Source organism: Hyperolius riggenbachi, chromosome 2 (genome assembly GCF_040937935.1).
Source record: "Hyperolius riggenbachi isolate aHypRig1 chromosome 2, aHypRig1.pri, whole genome shotgun sequence".
In the NCBI taxonomy this organism is placed as follows: domain Eukaryota; kingdom Metazoa; phylum Chordata; class Amphibia; order Anura; family Hyperoliidae; genus Hyperolius; species Hyperolius riggenbachi.
In genome coordinates this window covers 465956400-465978274 of record NC_090647.1, presented here as the reverse complement: position 1 = coordinate 465978274, position 21875 = coordinate 465956400, and the positions used below count along the sequence as shown (strand labels likewise).

The window sequence follows — 21875 nt, the reverse complement described above, 5'->3', positions numbered from 1 at the left end:
AGCCTCCCTGGCGATCTCAATAGAACGCCGGGGAGGTTAAGAGAATGTCCCATTTAAGAAAGTGCATGAAAAGGTTAAAAAGACACTGTAACAAAAAAATAAAAACCCTCTGGGGGATGCTTACCTCGGGAGGGGGAAGCCTCACTCGGGGTCCCAATGAGGCTTCCCCATCCTCTGTAGCTTGGGGGAATCCAGCGCTGGCTCCCTCGAAAGTCCCCCAACAAGGCTGGGCAAGGTTGTGCAGGCGTGAGCAGTATTTACCTATTGTGATCCTGCGCAGGCGCACTAGCAGCTCTTTGTTCGGGTTGAGGCGGAAATAGCAGAACCCGATCTGATCCGCTCTACTGCGCAGGCACAAAGGACTCGCGCCTGTGCAGTAGAGCAGATCCAATTGGGTTCGGCTATTTCCACCTTAACCCGAATGAAGAGCTGCTAGTGAGCCTGTGCAGGATTGCGGTAGGTAAATATTTACCTAGCTGCTGTTTGTGGGGTTGCCACGCTGGATTGCCAGGACACCGGAGGACGAGGGAAGCTTCGTTAGAATCCCGAGGCTTCCCCCTCCCGAGGTAAGTATCCCCCAGAGGGGATTTTTTTATTACATGTTTTCTTTAAGAAAATCTACTTTCATTTTCACACTGGAGCCTTATCTCCTCATTGCACTGACAGGAAGCTGCATAGCACTCAGCCCTCCCCCAGTGCAGGAGATCTTCCTTTGATGTACAGACAAACATTGACATTACTGTTGTACAAAGGCTGGTAAGATAACTACATGGCAAGGGAAGTAAGGGTTTAGGAGATGGGATTTATGGTATGCCATGACAAACTAAAATTGTGCACCAAAACAACCACTAGTTATAGCCGATCATCTACTATCAGCTACAACCATTAATACTTATGTGGTAGCTGATCTGCTACTGGCTGCTTCAGTCACCCAACTCATTAATCGCTTGATAAAGACAGTTAACCCTTTGCACACTCATGTGAAAATGTTCATGCAAATACATTCACAGAAATCATCCAGGAACCACTGCTATCCCTACAAGTAATTTTAAAACCAGGGTCTCGATACAAAAGAATACATTCTCTTATCTAGTCACCTACGCCACGCAGAGGTACCCCAGTATTCATGGGTGTCCTAACTCTGGCCCTGTAACATGCATAGTGCAGACATGCACACATTCGTTGCATCAAACCTATCTATAGATTAGGAGCCCATATCCTGATGTCCTATCCTGGGACGGTGCATCAAACTAACCCCAAAACGGAGATAACAAAATACATCCATGTGCACCATGCACACTCCAGCATAAGCCGTGTGCTTTAAAAATACATCCATGTGCACCGTGCACACTGCAGCTTAAACCGTGTGCTACAAAATACATCCAAGTGCACCATGCACACTCCAGCATAAGCCGTGTGCTACGAAATACATCCATGTGCACCATGCACACTCCAGCATAAACTGTGTGCTACAAAATACATCCATGTGCACCATGCACACTCCAGCATAAGCCGTGTGCTTCAAAATACATCCATGTGCACCATGCACACTCCAGCATAAACTGTGTGCTACAAAATACATCCATGTGCACCATGCACACTCCAGCATAAGCCGTGTGCTTCAAAATACATCCATGTGCACAATGCACACTCCAGCATAAGCTGTGTGCTACAAAATACATCCATGTGCACCATGCCCACTCCAGCATAAGCTGTGTGCTACAAAATACATCCATGTGCACCATGCACACACCAGCATAAGCCGTGTGCTACAAAATACATCCATGTGCACCATGCACACTCCAGCATAAGCTGTGTGCTACAAAATACATCCATGTGTACCATGCACACTCCTGCATAAGCCATGTGCCCCAAACTACATCCATATGCACAATGCACGCTCCACAATAAGCTGTGTGCATACTGACAATGGTTACAGATAGGGAAAATAGGGAGTGCACAGTGCTGGATTAAACCCAGGCCACAAGGATAATTTACAATTAAAAAAAATGCATTATTTCTGGCACATCACCTCAATTTAGGACATTTAATAAGTTATGATGAAGTTGCTAAATGGGGTGTGGCCAGTGAATGCATTTGTATAAACATTTGCATGCGAGTGTGCAAAGGGTTAACTGTCTTTGCCAATTTGCTGGCCACACCCACTTTAGCACATCCCTAATAACTTATTTAAATGTCCTAACTTAAATCGATTTGCCTGGATTTCTGTGTCTTTTCTTGCAACCCATTACCGATTACCGTTAGCACAGACGTCTATTAGATGCCTGCTGATCTCCACGCCAAATGACTCGATCCATTGTTATATTTATGCCCTGCCAGAGCTGTTCCAATCAATTATAAGTGAAGATGTTGTGGAATGGATGTATCCAAATGAAGCAAATGTGAACTAATAGGCTAAAAAAATGTCAGTTCTAAAACCTAGAGCACTTCCTAATTGTGTGAAGTGTGCCTCATCCAGAGTTATGTCTAGCCTATCACCAATTGTAGGTGTGGTTACATGGTCAGTGAGATACCCATGCTAAAACTCAAATATAAAGATGTTAGAACTACAATATACAAGTTGGTACCTGTAGCAGTGGTGCTGGGTATTACAGTAGATACGATTAGTTACTGTCATAGATGGCACCTTATACTGTGGTTTACAACCCCAATGACATTTTATTAGATTAGTACACATTTCCTTAAATGCCATAAAATTAAATAATAATTTTGACTATCAATATATTGACAAAGGTTTTTCCTTGCATCAGCATGATAGCACCTCCATGTCCAAATGAATGTAAAATGATGCATAGAGCCCTGACCTCAATCCAACTGAATGCCTGTAGGATATATTGCAAGGCTCATCATGAGTCATATTTAACTGCCCTTTACCAAATTAGCTTCCAACCTTACTAATGCCTTGTGGCTGAATGTGAACAAGTCCTGTCTACAGAGAAACATTTACCTGTCTCCAGCATAGCTTACCTCCTAAAAAGCACGGAATTCCAGATGACCGGTTAGTCAAGACACAAAAGTCCTCCTCAGCTGTTTCAAAGGGGAGATATGCACGCCCATTGTCTGTGAAGTTTTGGTTAGTGGCCATAAGACCAAGCTGATTTGTGTTATTCCGTAGCTTAAAAGCCAGAGGCAGATCGCTTCCATAGACCTGACTTCCATCAACAAATGAGGTGAGTATGTTTATCTGCTCTCTGATTGGCGATCCTGGAGTACAAACGGGAGATGAGCGGAACAACGGAATGCAGTCACTGCGATTTGTGAACCTAGGGTCATTTGGTGGAATCTACAAATGGGAAAGATGGATACCAGATCATGGTCCAGGTTTATAAACATTCAGGTAAAACAAACATTATCCTGCACGCTGTAGAGGAACAGGTAGAATCGATGAAACTATCTTATAAAATGATAAGAGATTATACATATACTTGTGAGCACATACTACATATGTAATGTCCATCTATGGTAATTGAAATATAGATTAGGATTACCCTGAGTGGAAAGCAGGGGGGCTCCTGTGCACAGCTTTGATCACAGTCAATACCTTCCAGGAATGTCGATCTTGCAGGGGTTTCCGGGGACAGATCAAGGTCATGATCAGTCCACTGTCCCCACTGCATAAATATGAGTGCGCGGCCGTTGTCCAAGGTTATGTTCTCAGTGGGGAACCGAACAATCTCATTGGATACTTGACGTGCCTTGTTGTATGTGAGACAGAGAGGTAAAACATGAAACAGTTCTGATGACATCTTAAAACGGTTCATTGTTTTAGTATTACATACTCATATAGTTCTGATATCTTCCACAGCGCTTTACACAGAGATGGATTAAGATGTAATGGAGCCCTAGGTAGGGTAGTAGATTTGACACCCCCTTGTGGTCCTTTTAGTAAACTAAAGTGGAGAGAAATTAACCTGGGGCCCGCAAAAGACACCCCGACCAAAATGCGGCATTAGGGGCCCTTTGTTGCAGTCAAATTTCCCTCCTGGACCCCTGAGCCGTCTGCTTAACCTCCCAACCACCTTTCAACTTAATTGTTCCTCCCTGGGGCCCTTGCAGAGGGTAGTGTAGCATCTCATCTGCCCGCCAGCACAGGTAAGACACTACTCTGCCAAAGACTCTGCAGAAGCACCGGGAAGCAACAGGTAAGATGAGTGGGTGGAGACACATTGGGGGTCCCTACAGGCTCTGGGGTGATGGCCCCCTTAACCTCTATAGTAGTGCCGCCCTGCTGGTGGATGATCATGCTCTGGCTTTACAGGGTAAAAAAAATCAACACACTGTGTAAAATGTATGTAAATGGGTTAATGCCCTTTGTTACTGTCAGCAGTGAGGTTAGTGTAGGTGTAGCCGTAGTGAGTAGTGACCCTCTGCCTCTAATCCTTTCAGCCATAGACCCTGAACAAGCATGCAGCAGATCAGGTGTTTCTGACATTATTGTCAGATCTGACAAGATTAGCTGTATGCTTGATTCTGGTGTTATTCAGACACATCTGCTGCCAAACAGACCAGCGGGGCTGCAAAGCAAATGGTATTATTTAAAAGGTAATAAACATTGCAGCCTCCATAGTCTTCTCACTTCAGTCGCCCTTTAAGAGTGTGACCACCAAGCACCATAATTCCCCCTTCATACTATTAACTCCATTTCCTCCTGGGCAATGGAAAGGAAGAGCTCCTTGTCCTTTACATTAAAACAAAGGTGCTTTGCAAAAGCCCCCTTTAGCAAAGTACCCCAAAGTTAGAAGCCTTATTGGTTGTTACTGCCCAGGATGCAGATCCCTATGTTCACAGGTTCCACCATTCTGGCGAAACCTGTAAGGTGAATGAAGGCGTTAAAATGGCCACACTGCATGTTTTTTTGTCATTTTTTTCTTTGTGGCACTGTTCACACATTGTTCATGCACACATATGCCCTACTCCTCTATTCATGTCAATGAAGCTGCATACAGCTGCTGCTGATATAAACTATTACTTCTGCACATCATACGATAGTCGCTTACTTTGTAAATCAAATCTTAAACACTGTGAATTGTTGAAATTGTTAACTAAACTAGTCTGTCACTAAACTTGGTAGTTTGAAATAGTATGAAAAATGACTATAATGTCTTAGTTTTACTCCAGCTTCAACTATTACTTCAACTTCAACTACAACTATTCAATGTTTAACCTCTTGAGGACCGCAGTGTTAAACCCCTTTAAAGACCAGGCAATTTATCATTAACTTGGCCACTGCAGCTTTAAGGCCAAGCTGCAGGGTGGCACAACACAGCACAAAAGTGATTCTTCCCCCCTTTTCTCCCCACCAACAGAGCTCTCTGTTGGTGGGGTCTCATCGCCCCCCCAATGTTTGTTTGTTTGTTTATGTCTGTTTATTTGATTTTTTTTCAAAAATGTCGTTTAAAAAAAAAAAAATTCAGTGTAAACCCCCCTCCCCCCGCTAGCCAATCCCCGTGATCAGCTGTCATCAGTCGATCACCTCTGTTGCTCAGGAGGGGACAGACGTGTCACAGGGCTGTCCCCAGTACAGCGCTGCTGCTGATCGCAGCGCTGTACTTGTAAATAGACGGCGATTACGCCATCTAACAGTCTCCCGAGCGGCAACCGCCACTCGGAGACTGAAGGCGGAGCTCCGCTCCGCCCACCAAGCAGGAGATGCGTGCGCAATCTCCTGCAAAACACAGCCCCAGGACTTTACGCCAATTGGCGTTAGGCGGTCCTGGGGCTGCCAGCCCGGCCACGCCCATTGGCGTGACACGGGCAGCAACAGGTTAATAATCCATCAAACCAATAGCTTTGAAATAAGTTGTGAGGTCTTCTTACCAAAGGCAGTGGGAAGCCGTTGATTCTACGGTTCTGAGTCCATCCGCGAGGGAGGGACACGCCATCCTCATACTCAGCAGGAAGTAAACGTGTAAAGCCTGTGTTGGAAGCGCCCAGACTGGGATTTCTCCTACAATTACAGAGACAATTTAAAATAAGACTCTGGAGACAAATATTATTGTATCTTTTAGATGCTACTAATCTTTAGTGCTTCTGTCAGTTTTGACACTGTTGCTGTTCTCAGGACTATATGTATGTACATTATGTTGAAGAAATACTATCAATGTCCAAGTGTTCTAAAATGACAACGTACAAATAATGTCTAAGTAGCTGTGTTAACATTTTCCAACTATTCATGTTAAATATCAGAGGCAAAAGCTTTAATTCATTGTGTGTAGATTTTAGCTAAATTTGGAATGTCTCATTTGCAGTGGTATGAATCTCTACAGTCTGACATGCTAAGAACAGTGTAATATTGAAGCAGATTATTTTAAAACAGGTATTAGGTTTCACACACTACAGTATTACAAATGTTTATGTTGCACATAAGATACATTTCCTCTGCTCTCTGTGAGAGAAAGCTCTGCCTGTCTCTGACTGAGCTCTATGCACACAGAGTTAACAGATGCACTGTGAGGGAACCCCCCCCCCCCTCCCCTCATGGCTGAGTCTGCCATCAGAATTTCAGCAGACTGCTGTCAGAAAAATGTGAAAGGAATTATTTAACAGTAATCAAATAGTTAAGCAGTGAAATGTATACACGAGTACTTAGCAGCACTTCCCAAACATTTCCTATCTCAATTGGAAAACAAAAATGTTAATCGATAGTGTCCCTTTAAGTCTCAGACTCCACCTTAGAGCACAGGGAGATGAAATCATTACCTCACTTTTCCCAGACAAGCTAGAAAGGCATTTACACCATATCATACAGTGCGGGTTGGGTGGCCAGCTGTAAGAGCAAGAGAGCATGGGGTCCTCTCTTCCAACGAATACCAAACCGGCATGGATTTAAAAATGGAGCGGTACTGTGAGGAGGATGGGGGAGGAAATCTTGACCTCACCTTGCAAAATATCCTTGTCCCAGTGTTGGGAGACAAGGAGGTCTTGCCCCTCTTTATATTTCCCAAAAATGGTTGGGTTACTTGAAAGGGAAGGGGCTTATATCTCACCCCTTTTAATAAGGAGACAAACAAACAGCCACCCCCAACCAAGTGATAAGGTTAAAGGGATAATTGTATGGTCCCTGAACTATGTACCATAAAGTTTAAACAGTACATAAATAAAAATCACTCACACAATGAAAAAAATCTTTTCATGCCAAATGGCATGCTGAAGAGTCATTCATTAAAGTACACCTGAACTGTGGCAAAGCTATCTAAGGTAACCATAGAGGAATGTTTATGCTGGATCCATATACCTCTCTGCATTGTCTGTTCTTCTCTTCGTTCCCCCTGGGTCTCTGTTATCACGCCTTGTAAATTTGACTTTCAACTAAAGTCCAATTTTTAGAAAGAAAGAGGCAGGGTTGTAGTAATGTTTCCTCCTATCACCCTCCCATTCTCCAATCTTCACCTTCCCATTCATTCCCCTTAAGGTTAGGCTTAAAGGGCCACTATTGTAAAAATTTAAAAATTTTAAATACATACTTAGAAGGACTGCATTTCTTCCACAGTAAAATGCAATATAAACTGATTTTCTCCAATGTTTCTATCAGTAAAAATCTGACAGGTTTTGGTTAAAGGGACCCTGATCGGTTGTTACAAATTAAATAGGTACTTACCTGGGGCTTCCTTGAGCCCACCGTAGGCCGCAAGGTCCCCTGGCGTCCTCTTGGCTCCTCTCCAGGTCCCGCTGGTGGCTCCATTACGGGCGACTTTCGGGCTGAAAGTCGTCCGTATACTTCCTAGACGGCCACCCTCCTCTTCATCACGCCAACTGCTACGCGTCATCACGTTGTCCAGTGTGACAGTCCTCTGAATGCGAGGTTCAGAGTTAGAAAACTGTGCATGCGCAGGACTGTCAAGCCACCCGTCGTGATGACGTGCAGCGGGTGAAGTGATGACGCTGAGCGTGGTTGTCCAGGAAGTATACAGACAATACAATACAATAACATTTCTATAGCGCTTTTCTCCCATAGGACTCAAAGCGCTTAGGCTCTCTCAGATTCAGTAATTGGTAGTAGGATGAAGTATTCACACAACAAAAGTTATATTTCTGCAAATGCCAAACTGAACAGATGGGTTTTCAGTCTGGATTTAAACACGTCCAGGGATGGAGCTGTCCTGATCTGTTGAGGTAAGGAGTTCCAAAACGTAGGGGCAGCATGACAGAAGGCTCTGGGACCAAAAGTTTCCAAATGGACTCTGGGTATGACTAGATTATTAGAACCTGTGGATCTGAGAATGCGAGGATTGCTACGCAGCTGCAACATATCTTTCATGTCTCCAGGGGCCTAGATTATTCAGGGATTTAAATGTCAGTAGGCCGATCTTGAATATGACCCTCCATTCTATAGGTAGCCAGTGAAGGGAGTGCAGGACTGGGTTATATGGCAGTGACGGGGTTGGTTGGTTAGCAGTCTGGCAGCAATATTCTGTATCAGCTGTCGGCGGTACAAGACCTTTTTTGGAAGGCCAGTGTAGAGAGCATTACAGTAGTCCAGTCGGGATGTTATGAAGGCATGGACTAAGGTTGGCAGATCGTCTGGGGGGATGAGGTGCTTGATTTTTGCAATGTTCTTCAGGTGAAAATAGGAAGATTTCACCACAGCAGAGATTTGAGTTCTGAAGTTTAAATCCCAATCAATTAGAACTCCCAGGCTACGCACATGATCAGAGCTGCGTAGATCCGTGCCTCCTATTCCCAGTGGTGAAGACTGCAAGTTAAGTTGTTTTGTTATCATGCTCTGCCCTCCAATCAGAAGGACTTCAGTTTTGTCTGCATTTAGTTTCAGCCAGTTGTCATTCATCCATTGCTGTAGTTCACGTAAGCAGGCGTTTATAGTTAGAGTTGGGTCTGTCACACCAGGCTTGAAGGAAAGATATAGTTGGGTGTCGTCTGCATAGCAGTGGTATGTCAGGCCATGTTTTTGGATTAGTTTTCCAAGTGGTATCATGTAAATCGTGAAAAGCAGGGGGGAGAGGATTGAGCCCTGTGGCACCCCATATTTAAGTGATACAGGGGTGGGCAGGAAGGGCCCCATAGACACTTTGTGGGTTCTGCCACTCAAGAAGGATTGTAACCACTGAAGAACTATGCCATCAATGCCGCAGTATTCCTGTAGCCTGCTTATCAAGATGTCATGGTCAACTGTATCAAAAGCTGCAGTAAGGTCTAGTAGTATGAGGATCGAGCACTCTCCTGTGTCTCTTGCCATGAGCAGGTGGTTGCATATTCAGACGACTTTCAGCCCAAAGTTGCCTGTAACTGAGCTGCCAGCAGGACCAGGAGAGGAGCCAGGAGGATACCGGGGGACCTCACGGCCTACGGTGAGCTGGAGGAAGCCCCAGGTAAGTACCAATTTCATTTTTCTCCCTTTTTCTCATTTTTTTTATTTCCAATTTCATTTTTAATGACTGTTCAGGGTCCCTTTAAGTCTATCTCCTCTTGGGGCATTCTACATATTATTTATTATTTTACAAAAGTACTCAATGGAAAGGATCTATGCAAAGATGCCTGCCTGCCTCCTTACTTGCTTTCCTACTATTTTGGCCATTGGACTTAAATAGACACTGAAGCGAAAAAAAAATATGATATAATTAATTGGTTGTGTAATACGGATAATTACTAGAATTTTAATAGCAAAGAAAATATTCTAATATTTTTATTTTCAGTTATATAGTGTTTTTATAACATTGCATCATTCTCTAATATTTGCAGTTTCCCCACTACTGTCTAAATGGGTTCAAAAGTTCACTAGCCTTCTCTGTAAAATCTTGCCTGCAGAGGGAAAAAAAAGATACTGTCTTTTAGGCCTGGTGCACACCAAAAACCGCTAGCAGATCCGAAAAATGCTAGCAGATTTTGAAACGCTTTTTCTTATTTTTCTGTAGCGTTTCAGCTAGCATTTTGCGGTTTTGGGAAGCGTTTTTGGTGTAGTAGATTTCATATATTGTTACAGTAAAGCTGTTACTGAACAGCTTCTGTAACAAAAATTCCTGCAAAACAGCTCTGAACTGCCGTTTTTTTAGAGCGGTTTGCGTTTTTCCTACACTTTGCATTGGAGGCAGAAACACCTCCGCAATCCAAAATCTGCAGCAGCCCGTGAGTATGCGTTTCTGCAAAACGCCTCCCGCTCTGGTGTGCACCAGCCCATTGAAATACATTACCCAAGTGTTTCCACATCCGCAAGCAGATCGCAAAACGCAGTCGAACCGCTTTGGTGTGCACTAGGCCTTAAAGCTTATTATCTCAAGTGTCTGGCAGAGTTCTCTGCAAATTTGAAAGTCGTGGAGCTGAATGGCTGATTTGCGTAGATAACAACTGGAGTTTCTTAGCTCTTCCTTTACTGGAAACAATATTAGACTTGTGTCTCTGCTGCTAATGTTCTGTCTCTTAGCTGTACTACACATACAAATCATTATATCATAATTGTTTTTTCGCTTCAGTGTCTCTTTAACAACTGCCATTTAGTGAGTGCTTTTAAAAATAAAGAAAACCCATAGAATCCTCCATGAGGACATGGACTAGTCCAAAACCCTTCAGACCTGTCAGATTTTAGCAACTCATTGTGACACAGGAAAAAAATACATTTATAGTGCATTTTACTTTGGAACAATTGTACATTTTCTACACATGCATTTTACAATTTTTGCAAAAGTGGTGCAGTTGGCTGATGGTGTAATGGTTAAGGGCTCTGCCTCTGACACTGGAGACCAGGGTTCGAATCTCGGCTCTGCCTGTTCAGTAAGCCAGCACTAATTCAGTAGGAGACCTTTGGCAAGTCTCCCTTACATTGCTACTGCCAATAGAGCGCGCCCTAGTGGCTGCTGCTCTGCTCTGGCGCTTTGAGTCCGCAAGGAGAAAAGCGCAATATAAATGTTATTTGTCTTGTCTACTACTTCAAGACCGCCTAACGCCAATTGGCGTCAAGTCCTGGGGATGCAGTTTGCAGGAGATTGCACGCATCTCCTGCTTGGGGGGCGGAGCTCCACCCCGCCTTCAGTCTCCGAGCAGCGGTGACTGTTAGACGGAGAAACCGCCGTCTTTCTACTGAGTACAGCGCTGCGATCGGCAGCAGCGCTGTACTGGGGACAGCCGTGTGACACGGGCGTCCCCCTGTCACACAAGAGAGCGATCGGATCTCATAGGCTGAAGCGTCATTGGCTGGCTGGGGGGAGGAAGGGAGGGAGCAGGGGGAGTATAAATAAACAAATAGGACATTTTATTAAAAATATAAACATAAATATTTATATAAAAAAACAAACAAACACTGATCAGACCCCACCAACAGAGAGCTCTGTTGGTGAGGAGAAAAGGGGGGGGGGGGGGGAATCACTTGTGTGCTGAGTTGTACGGGCCTGCAGCTATGCCTTAAAGCTGCAGTGGCCCATTTAGTTAAAATTGCCCTGGTCTTTAGGGGGGTTTACCACTGAAGTCCTCAAGTAGTTAAGCACCAAATAGGCACACTATTAATATCATCCTTAACAATTGTTAGGGTGACATTGTGGGAAAAAAAGTGCTGCACTGAACACTTGCCTTGGCAATGTGTATACGAGCCTTTAGTGATCTGGTAAAGGCACATTTTTATTGGTGTGGTGGACGTGAATCAGCTTTCCTTATTGGTTTTATTTTTCAGGTCTTTTTTTATCTCTGATTATAAATCAAGGTGCGAAAACTGAAATAATATTTGTAAAAAAAAACAAAAAAAAAACAACCCTTGTAATATATAACTCAGGATACAGAGATTGCTGTTTAAAGGGCCACTCCAGCAAAAAAAGTAAGTAGTTAAAATCTTACAGAAACGACAGGATTTGGACTTGTCCATCTCCTCATGGGGGATTCTAAGTGATTTCATTTCCTGAACAGCAGTTTAACTGACAAAATAGTAAGATACCAGCCAGCCTCCCTGCTCACTGCCGTTCAGGAAATGCTTTTGAAAACAAAGAAAACCCTGAGAATCCCCCATGAGGAAATGGACTAGTCCAAAACCTGTCGGTTCTGTCAGGTTTTAACTGCTTACTTTTTTCACTGGGTTGGTCCTTTAAGTAGCAAAAAAAGGAAAAAGAGCTATGAACACACTTTCAATTGTCGTCACCCAAAATAATAGAGATCATTTTAGGAACAGAGGGGAAGTAGAGGAAGAACAGGCAGCATCCCTCACTATGGTCCAGGCAAAGATTGCAGCTTGCACCACGTTATTTACAACAATTTGGATACAATTCTGGCACGGTTTGCTGGAATATTTAGGTGTTCCACGTTTCTCACCTGTTATTGCAGGAGCCAGTTATGGTGCGATAAGGGCTGTCCTGACAGGCCATAGGACGGTATTGCGCTTCACAGCCGGAGATCTTAGAAATCGTGTCCATCTGTCCCCTGGTCAGTACATCTAACAGGAGAGGTTTTTACAAAAAAAAAAAAAATCTGAAAATCTAATGTTATGGTAAAAAAAATACAATCTCTGCTGGTTGTCTAAGAAGAGACAGTTTGCCACATGTAGCACCCTGGTGACTCATGCACATAAAGGATTGTAGAGCTTAAATATAGACTCAGGGCGTGTTCACACTATGGGCTTGCTTCACTAAAGTGTGATAACCGCTATCACAGCAGTTATGCGAGCTGCCACGCACAAAGGTTTGCGCACAAACAGCGTTACTTTGCGTGATAAGCGAAGGTTTGTGCTCGATCACGTGCGCTTTTCACGTGAAACGCGCACGTGATTGTGTGCAAACCTTCGCTTATCACGCGAAGTAACGCTGTTTCGCATGCAAACCTTTGCGCACGGCAGCTCGCGTGATAACTGTTGTGATAGCAGTTACCCCACTTTAGTGAATCAAGCCCTATGTGCGTTGCTGTTGTATGGGCATGGTCACCAGAGATCGATTAAGATGAAATGGCGCACTAAGCAAAGTAGTAGTGGCGTAGCCTCCCCCTTATGTTAATTTTAGTAATCTGAGGTAGTAGAGGGTCAGAGAAGGTGGCAGCTGGGCACCTTGACAACAATTAGGCCCCAGGCAACTGCCTAGGTTGCCTTGTATATGATCCTGCCGTGATGGTCACATCTCTGCCTTGTATTGTAATCAGGGCGGATTTTTCATAAGGCACTGCAGGCACGTGTCTATAGGCACCTTATGTGGGAGAGGTGGCCCCTCCTCCTCAGATCACTGACCTCAGGATCTTACAGTCTAATCCCTGCCTCATGTCACTAAGGATGATATGAGACAGTGATTAGACTGTAAACTTCTAAGGACGGTTAGTGACATAAGGCAGGGATTAGAGTTCAGATTACTTTTACTTGGGGGTGTGGTCTGTATCAGGGGTGGGGTTTAGGGCGCCAGAACACCTGTGCCTGCAGGCCTCTGAGTTGTAAATCCGGCCCTGCTTGTAATGGATCACATTATGCTAGCACACTTTCTTCAGTGGATTTCTAGATAACGTGCATTAAAGAGGGCATTACCATAGCAATCTATATGCTGTACGAAGTAACATACACATAGTAGCGTGCAGAATGTGCATTGAATTATGCTAGCATTGTGGCATAGATGTTACACAGTGTGTACAGTGTTTGTGGGTATCTCTGAACCAACACCCCCCCCCCCCCAATGGTGGGCTAGATGACATGCTCCTAAGTGTTGCTCTCTGTCCCTCCTGCTCACTGTCCCTGGTCCTCAAATTACTCAGCGGGATCTTCAAATCAAATACCAAAATGTGGAAGTTTCCCCAAGTGGCACCAAATGATTGCGAATTGCGCATGTGAAGTTCTGGCCGGCACTTGTCCTCCGCTGGCTCCGGGCACACTCCTTGCTCCATACATGCGCCCCGTGGGGTTGCCGTAGTAATGGGGGCACATGTGTGACGTCACACGCATACACGTGTACATCGGCAGCCACGTGGGGTGCATGTATGGAGCAAGCAGTGTGCCAGAGCCAGCGGCGGGCAGGTTATGTATATAGCACATGTTATGTATATAGTTGGGGGGCATTGGGGGGGGGGGGCGGCTAGGCGGAAGATGTTGGGCACAAGGCCGATTCCAGATGAATTTCAGCATGAAATTGATAGGGAATCAGACTGCAGTATATGGGCAGCCGACAGATCTCTCTCTAATCAGATTGGATTAGAGAGAGATTTGTCTCTTGGTCGAATCTACCCATCATCGTTAGATGAATGGCTAGCTTACGAAAGGCATGTACAGTACTTGTTTTGATTCTGGATGATACCATTTATTGGGTAACTTTAAAATATTCAAAGAGAAAGTTTTCAGCCAATAGACCTTCTTCAGACTCTCGTAGGAAGGATCTAGCTAGAGTCTGAAGAAGGTCTATTGACCAAACACTTTTTCTTCTTTTCAAGTTAACAATACAGTGTGTTATCTTCCTGCTTTTTCTAATGGCTAACATGATCTAATACGCTACTTCAATGATATTTGTAATAATTAACTAATTGTGCCCAACATAGCCAGAGTTGATATGTATGTTTAAAACACACATTTACTGTGTGTAGTTGTATTGCTCTTAAAGAGGAACTGAAGTGAAAAAAAAAAACATAATGAATAAAAATACTTATTTTTTTTATATACAAAATTAAATTATAAGTTATTTAGCCAGTGTTTGCCCATTATAAAATATTCCTTATCCCGATTTACTTTCCTGAATGTATCCCAGGTGGTGACATCTTTAGTCCTGCGAAACGTTCCTTTACTGAGAATTCCCAAGCCAGTAAAAATAATGCCTGGTCTCACAGGATGCTCTAGGAAGAGAATTCCGCATAGCTAAACAGCCTAGGCTAAGCATCACTAGGAGGGCAGGGCTACATACCAATATACAGCCATATATAGAAGTGTTTCTGATGCTGAAACCAGGAAAATTTTCGTAGAAGTGGTTATCCTAAATAATTTTCTGCATTCTACTATATGTCACTACAGTTCCTCTTTCATATTTTTATAATTAAAAAAAACAATATAACACCTTTTTATAGAATTATGGAATGAAATGGAGCAAATAAGGACACCATTCTTATGCTGCCCATACCCTGTACAATAAAAACATTTGATTTTCCCGTTTATTCGACCGAAACGATCGAATCGAATGACAGCCGAAAATATTTTTTGGGATCAAGAAAAACAAACTATTGTCCAGTTTTTTGAGTAAAAATCCAATCGGACATGTTGGAAAAATCTGTACATTCGATCTAACAGAACAAACGAAATTATCTCATCCCCAAAAAATGAAAAAAATTGTACCATGTATGGGCACCATAAGACACTGCATAGGACACTGTGTTCCCTGGTTCTAAAGCAGAGTGCCATACAGATGACATACTTACCAGAAATATTGAATGGCCTGTCACTAAAGTATTTGACCTTCTCAGACAAGAGCTGCAGAGTCGTCCCCATATAATCGGCTGCACGGATGTAGTTTCGGCTTCCCGCCACTGGTTGCTTGAAGTAAGCCATGAGATCCCGAGCACTTACATCCTTCTTCCTCAGGCGTTCCTTCAGTCTGTGCAGTGAAGAAAAGCAACATGCACAGCAATGGGTTTATGCTGAGGCATCCCTTCGTCCTAGTGCTTAGTCAGCCTTTATCTGTGTATATGCTAACGCCGACCTTACATTACTCGATGGCCACCAGATAGACCATCTGATAGATTCCTCTAATATCGAATCTGATCAGAGAGGGATCTTTTACTGCCCACACACTGCACACTGATTTCCAATAGATTTCAGCATGAAATCTATTGGGAATCTACACCACACAGCCATCTTCACAGCCACCTCCACCACTCCCCATGTAATGTGTCCCTCCCCTCCTCCAGTGTCTTCTCTTCATCGCCTGGGCACCTGTACCCCCTGACCCCGTCTCATTTACATGACATCAGAGTCAGACATATGAGATGGGGTCATGAAGTACAAGCACACCACATGGCCAATACTTTTTCATGTTTATATCTGATTTTACATTTTTTAAGTCTTAAAAAATGTACTACGGGTATAATTAATTAATTGCAACAAGTTTAAGTACCCCTGAATGCAATGTACGCATGCCTTAGGGTACGCTTGCCACGTGTGGAGAACCTAGGTTTTAGGGTGAAAAGTTATGGGGAATAAGAGCCATAAGAATATTTTTGTAGTTGGCCTGGAGCATGAGAGTTCATCTCGAGGTCCGTGGGCCGAAAGCCCTCGAGGGCCACATACAATGGTGAGGAGGGCCTCCTTGCCATTTTATGTGGCCCTCAAGGGATTTAAATGTGCATCATTGTAAGCCAGGGATGTCAAACCAGTCCTTTAATGGCAGAGGTCCTCCTACACCGGTGCGCACTGCGCATCGCTAAACTTTGCATGATTCAACTTTTGCGTGAGTATTAGCGCGTGCAAAGTGCCTTTGCACATGCTAAGGGTCTTTTCACTGGCGTGCTAACACTTAGCACCCTTTAGTGAATCAAGCTTAATGTATCAGGTTTCTTCTGTTCTTCCCAGCATCTGCCCGCTCTATGCTTCCATGGGCTTGATTTACTATGCGGTGCTAACCTACTTAGCACGTCTAAAGTCTTTAGGCGTGCTAACCAGGGTGCTAAGTAGGTTAGCACCGGTTTTCTCAATCAGATCGCGCGCTAAGTACCGCGCGCAAAGTTTTGCGCGCGCTAAGTCCCATAGGCTTTAGTGGGCACTTCGCGCGGAGCGCCCTGCGCTCTGTGCAGTGCACGCGCAAAACGTTGCACGCGGTACTTTGCGCACGATCACTACTTCTCACATTTACACTCAGTTTAGAGGTGCTAAGGGCCAGTGCTAAAGTTAGCACCGTTTTGTAAATCGAGCCCTATATCTCCATCTTCCGATCACATGACATACAGAGGTGTGCAGTATAGAGCCTGTGGCTGTCAGTAGATCAGAAGAGACCTGAAGCAGCACTGGAGTAGGGAAATTTTAAACTTCTTCACTGCTCTACTCTGCAGGAGGGGAGGAGCAGGACTTCCACAGTGGCTATAGTTACACCATTTAGTTTGAGACTGTTCATTAAATGTTAACTCTTATTAACAATTTGATGAGCGACTTAGACAAGGGTTTAAAAATTAGCCCCTTGAAAGAGTTTGACACCCCTGGGCTAGGGGAACCCTAGGACAATGGTGCTGAATTTGAATTTTATGATAAAAACATAGTTTTCATTGAAATTAAATGGAAATGTAATTAATCTAATTTCTACAATTCATCACTAGCCCTGACTGACAGAGGATATTATAAGATATAGATAGATAGATAGATAGATAGATAGATAGATAGATAGAAGATATAATAAGAGATTAAAAAAGGATGAAGAAGAAGAATAAGTACAAAGATACAACATAGAATGTAAGCCAAAAAGAAAATCCCAGCAAAGAGTCCACAACTACGTTTTGCTTTTTTTTTTAGCATAAAAAGGTACTTAATATCCTTTGTTGTGGTCATGGGCCAGCTCCTGCTATTCTCATGCTATTTTAAAAGTGTACCTGTGAGGCTCCCCCCATCCTCCTCGACTTCACAGTTCCAGCACCGGGACCCTCTGAAAATATTCAACAACATATGTTCTCATGGCCATGGTCCAATCCACTTGGCTTTTTGCTTTGTTCATGAGTGGCTCTGTGCCCACTGCGCAGCCGTGTTTGCGCCTGCGCAGTGTGTCTGTGCTCATACACAGAGGGGGGAACAGCTGCAAAGTAGAAGAGGGTCACGGGGAGTGGCAGTGGGTCAGACGAGGATCAGAGAGGCCTCCGGATCATCCCTCTTTTAATTTCTTTTAGATACATTTTTTGAAATTTAACTTCTAATTTTTCTCACCACAGGTTTGCTTTAAGCACTGTTTACATATTTCATCTCTATGTGAACACTAGGTGCTGAAATCTTTTTATTTTGTTTAAAAGAATCCTGAGCTGTCAATAAAAATGAACTTTGTAGGCCGCGCGGTCCCCCGCTGTTTGCCTGGCTCCTCTCCCGGCCCCCCTGACGGCCCTGTTAATCACCCATGCGCAACCCCCCCATGCACGCTAGGCACTTTCACGCTGGCCAGCGTGAGATTCCTGCCCATGCACAGTTCTCTAAGACTGAATGACGCACAACGTGTGCGCCGAGGGCATGCACTTCAGGCCAAAGTCGCGGCTTATGAGGGCTGGAGGAAGCCCCAGGTAAGCCCAAATTTCCTTTTTATTGACAGCTAAGGGTCCCTTTAAAACAGGGATGTCAAACTGGTACTTCGAGGGCCGAGGTCCTCACACATTTTTGACACCGCTCAAATGAATTGATGGGTCTGAATCAGGAAAGGTGTGGTCCATCAGGTGGAACACATTCTTCTCTTTCTCAGTCCATCCTAAACACTGACATGGATCTGGCCCTCCAGGCCTGGAGTTCGATACCTGTGCTTTAAGATGAGGAAAAATCCATAAAAGAAGTTCAATAAACAACCTTTTGCTCTTCACCACTATATTTGTTAAAGTACTTTATAGAGATAAATATGTACAGTATGTGATTCTCACATGAGGCGTGTAGTTTTATAGGCTGTGTCTACCAGTTGTTTGGCTTCTTCTGCACAATTTAGAATGAGGTCATTGTCCAGTTCCTCAACTCCATCTAGAAAATAAGACGTTAAGTTGTAGCTAACAATGTACTGAAACAGATATAATGTGGAAACATTGCGGTAAAATCACTGTACACTCGAGCAATTCCAGGCTATCGCGATCAGCGCTTTTTAAGCATTGTATCGGGATCGCTCCAGAATCGCGGTAAAATGCTGCAGGAAACACGTTTTGCGATTGCCGCTAACCGGGACACACCCGCAGTCAGCGGCAATCGCAGCAGTGAGATCACTGCCATTATGTTTATATTCGAATCGCTTTGGCGATAAGCGGGGATCACCTACTAATTGCCCAAGTGAGAACGGGCCCTTAGTTCAAGATTTAGCTAACCTTTTCTGTCTTCACTCATGATTTATCTTTATTTTTCAGTGTTGACTATTGGTTTATCATCTCCTTATCTTGACTTTAACAATTTATCTTTTCTGATCTGTCATACCTGAACCTTTATTTCTCCTTATTTGTCTTAACTCACCATTTATCTCTTTTTGGGCTTGATTCACAAAGGTCCAATAAAACTTGCATTGCACACGGGGCGCGCAGCAATTTTACTTTTTTACCTGCTTTTAAGTATTTTTCAATTTGATAAGCATAAAAAGTTATTTTGTATATAACAATAACATTTATATCCCGGTAGAAAACTACGAAGAAAAATTCTTTGAATATAGGCCCTTTTCCCTGTTAACTCATTATTAAATAATATTATTGATTTATAAAATGCCAACACATTTCATTGATATAGATTATCGCTCTTGGCCCATATGCATTGAACATTTCTCCTGACTTATTCTCCCAGGAGATCATTTTTTATCTTTACTACAAAGTAGTTTTTCTTCATTTTAAAACTGAAAAATTACTAAAAAGTATATTAAATAAAAAAAGTAGATAAACAAAAGAAATACCAAACCAGCTTTAGGTATATTCGTTCTTGTTGGGGGCGTGAAATGTATTTTATTGATAAGATGTGAAAAAAAATATCTGGGAGAAAATTTTGGAGAAAAGTTAGTTAATTGAATAGGGTTTTGCCTATCTGTTTATCTTATGAGTTATTGATCCTTATCTAGTTATCTCATGAATTATCTCTCTTTATAAATGAAATAAAAACAAGTAAGGTGAGATACTTCATGAGAAGTTTAATGAATCAACCCCAAGGCCACTTTCCATTATTGATGATCGTAATCAGCTAATTATGATTGCACAAAATATGACAATTACGCCCATATGGAATTTCAGTTTGTAAATTCAATTGATTTCATATAATTCATTTGTAATTTCACATCTTTTTTGTGTTATTTTCATGCAATCTAGTGCCGACTTTAGCAGTTAAACTCAAAGGCAAAGCAGCCCCAGTCTCAACCATCACCGCTAAGGATAGGGAGCTCAGACCTGAACAACTCAGACTGTGTGCGCAGCCTGGGAGTACTGATTGATGGGAAATTAAGCTTCAGGAATCAAATCTCAGCTGTTGTAAAACATTCCTTCTTTCATCTAAGGAATATTGCAAGGATTAAACACCTAATTCCTTCAGAGGATCTTCCAACCCTAGTCCATGCCTTCGTCACATCATGGTTAGACTACTGCCACGTCCTTTACACAGGCCTGCATAAGAAAGACTTACGCCGCCTGCAATTAGTACAGAATGCCGCTACAAGGCTGTTAACGAGCCAACCCCACCACTGCCACATAATACCAACCCTGTGCTCACTCCACTGGCTACCGATAAAATGGAGAATTCTGTTTAAGATTGCTGACATTCAAATCCTTGCACAATCTGGGCCCTGGATACTTGAAGGACTTGTTGCAACTGCATCACACCCCCCACAATCTTAGATCAAAAGGACGTAACACCTTAGTCACCCCCAGAGTCCACCTCAAAACCTTTGGAGACAGAGCCTTTTGTCATGCTGCCCCTACACTTTGGAACTCCCTGCCACACCCAATCAGGACAGCTCCATCCCTGGAAGCATTTAAGTCTAAACTGAAAACCTACCTCTTCAGTCTGGCATTCATGAACATCTGACTGTCTCCTCTGAAACACAACCCAGCCTGCAACCCTGTATTAATCTGAGACACAGCTATGCGCTTTGAGTCCTATGGGAGAAAAGCGCTTTACAAATGTTATTGTATTGTATTGTATTGTAATAGCAAAGCCCCCATACAAGCTATTGTCAACAAAATTGCTACATATGTTAAGGAGAATAGTGGGTACAAGTAAAAAAAAAAAATCCATAATAAAAATGAAAAGGAAAAATGGTTTTAAAACTCATTTTTCTGAGTTAAAAAAAAACATTTTTCCTTTGCATTTTTAAAATCGATTTTCTCAAAAAACTACAAGGTTTTTTTAAAAAAATTCTTTTTGACGTGTATCCATTCTTCTTCTTAACATATGTAGGAATTTTGGTGCCAATAGCTGTGCTATTAACCGCTAAATCAGCACGAATTAACTTCAGAATTATGCAAAAATGCTAAATCACGGTTCCTGATTGCAGTTACAGACAAAATTAATTACCGGTACTATTTTCCCCAAAATTTCGCATTACAATTTCGCCTCGTAATTGAGGATTTTAATGCAAAATTGCGACCATGTGAAGTTTGTGCTCGTCACTACTTACCATAGTAAGATGAAGTACTTGAACGAATTAGTCCAAGTAGCAGCAGGATCCAAATACTGGAGAGCAGAGACGCCATTCTGCAGAATGTAAATAAATAAATAGTCGCTATCATCAAACAACATCAGGTGAATACAAGTGATGGGGGATCTAAACATCACTCACCTCAGCAGCCCATGTCACCATGGAGGAATTGCATTCCATCTATTTATAGTCATCAGCAGGATGACACAAGCACAGAGGAAGACTCCAGATAGGAAGTTCTGCTGCTTCTCTTCAGGAACAAGAATTATGACACAGGAAGCATCTGCTTGTTTTCAACACAAGCCATCATTCTGAAGATAAACGGTTTACTTTATTTTCTAGAGTGGACTGATCAAAACAGATAGATGGGAGCTAGATACTATACATAGAAGATTATATATACTATAATAATAGAAGACAAAAAAGTTCACCATGCTTTCCTTTAATCGCCTTCCATGTTATTTGAAATAGTCACCAGACTATTTGCACAGATGGACCAATCACCGTCTCTGATTAAAATCATGTACTGGTCATAAGAACAAAAATCACCTTTGGCATCACATCCATAATAAAACTTCCTCTTTATTGACTGATATCAAGGAAACAGAGGCGCCAAAAGGATAAAACAATGTGCAAATATAAAATAAGGGG

General features: G+C 42.9%; 1 protein-coding gene across 1 annotated transcript in view; it reads right to left on the bottom strand.

Annotated features, from left to right (window-relative positions):
* LOC137544831 (myeloperoxidase-like) overlaps nucleotides 1–21647 on the bottom strand; it is a 42301-nt gene extending 20654 nt beyond the window's left edge. Inside the window, exons 1-8 of the mRNA XM_068265923.1 lie at nucleotides 21366–21647; nucleotides 21204–21280; nucleotides 18496–18589; nucleotides 15319–15494; nucleotides 12265–12385; nucleotides 5839–5968; nucleotides 3510–3716; nucleotides 2989–3304 (exon numbers count right to left, since the gene is read on the bottom strand). Coding sequence (XP_068122024.1) covers nucleotides 2989–3304; nucleotides 3510–3716; nucleotides 5839–5968; nucleotides 12265–12385; nucleotides 15319–15494; nucleotides 18496–18589; nucleotides 21204–21279 — 1120 coding nt within the window. The 5' untranslated portion in view covers nucleotide 21280; nucleotides 21366–21647. The remainder of the gene's footprint in view (nucleotides 1–2988; nucleotides 3305–3509; nucleotides 3717–5838; nucleotides 5969–12264; nucleotides 12386–15318; nucleotides 15495–18495; nucleotides 18590–21203; nucleotides 21281–21365) is intronic.
* Nucleotides 21648–21875: the final 228 nt, after the last annotated feature.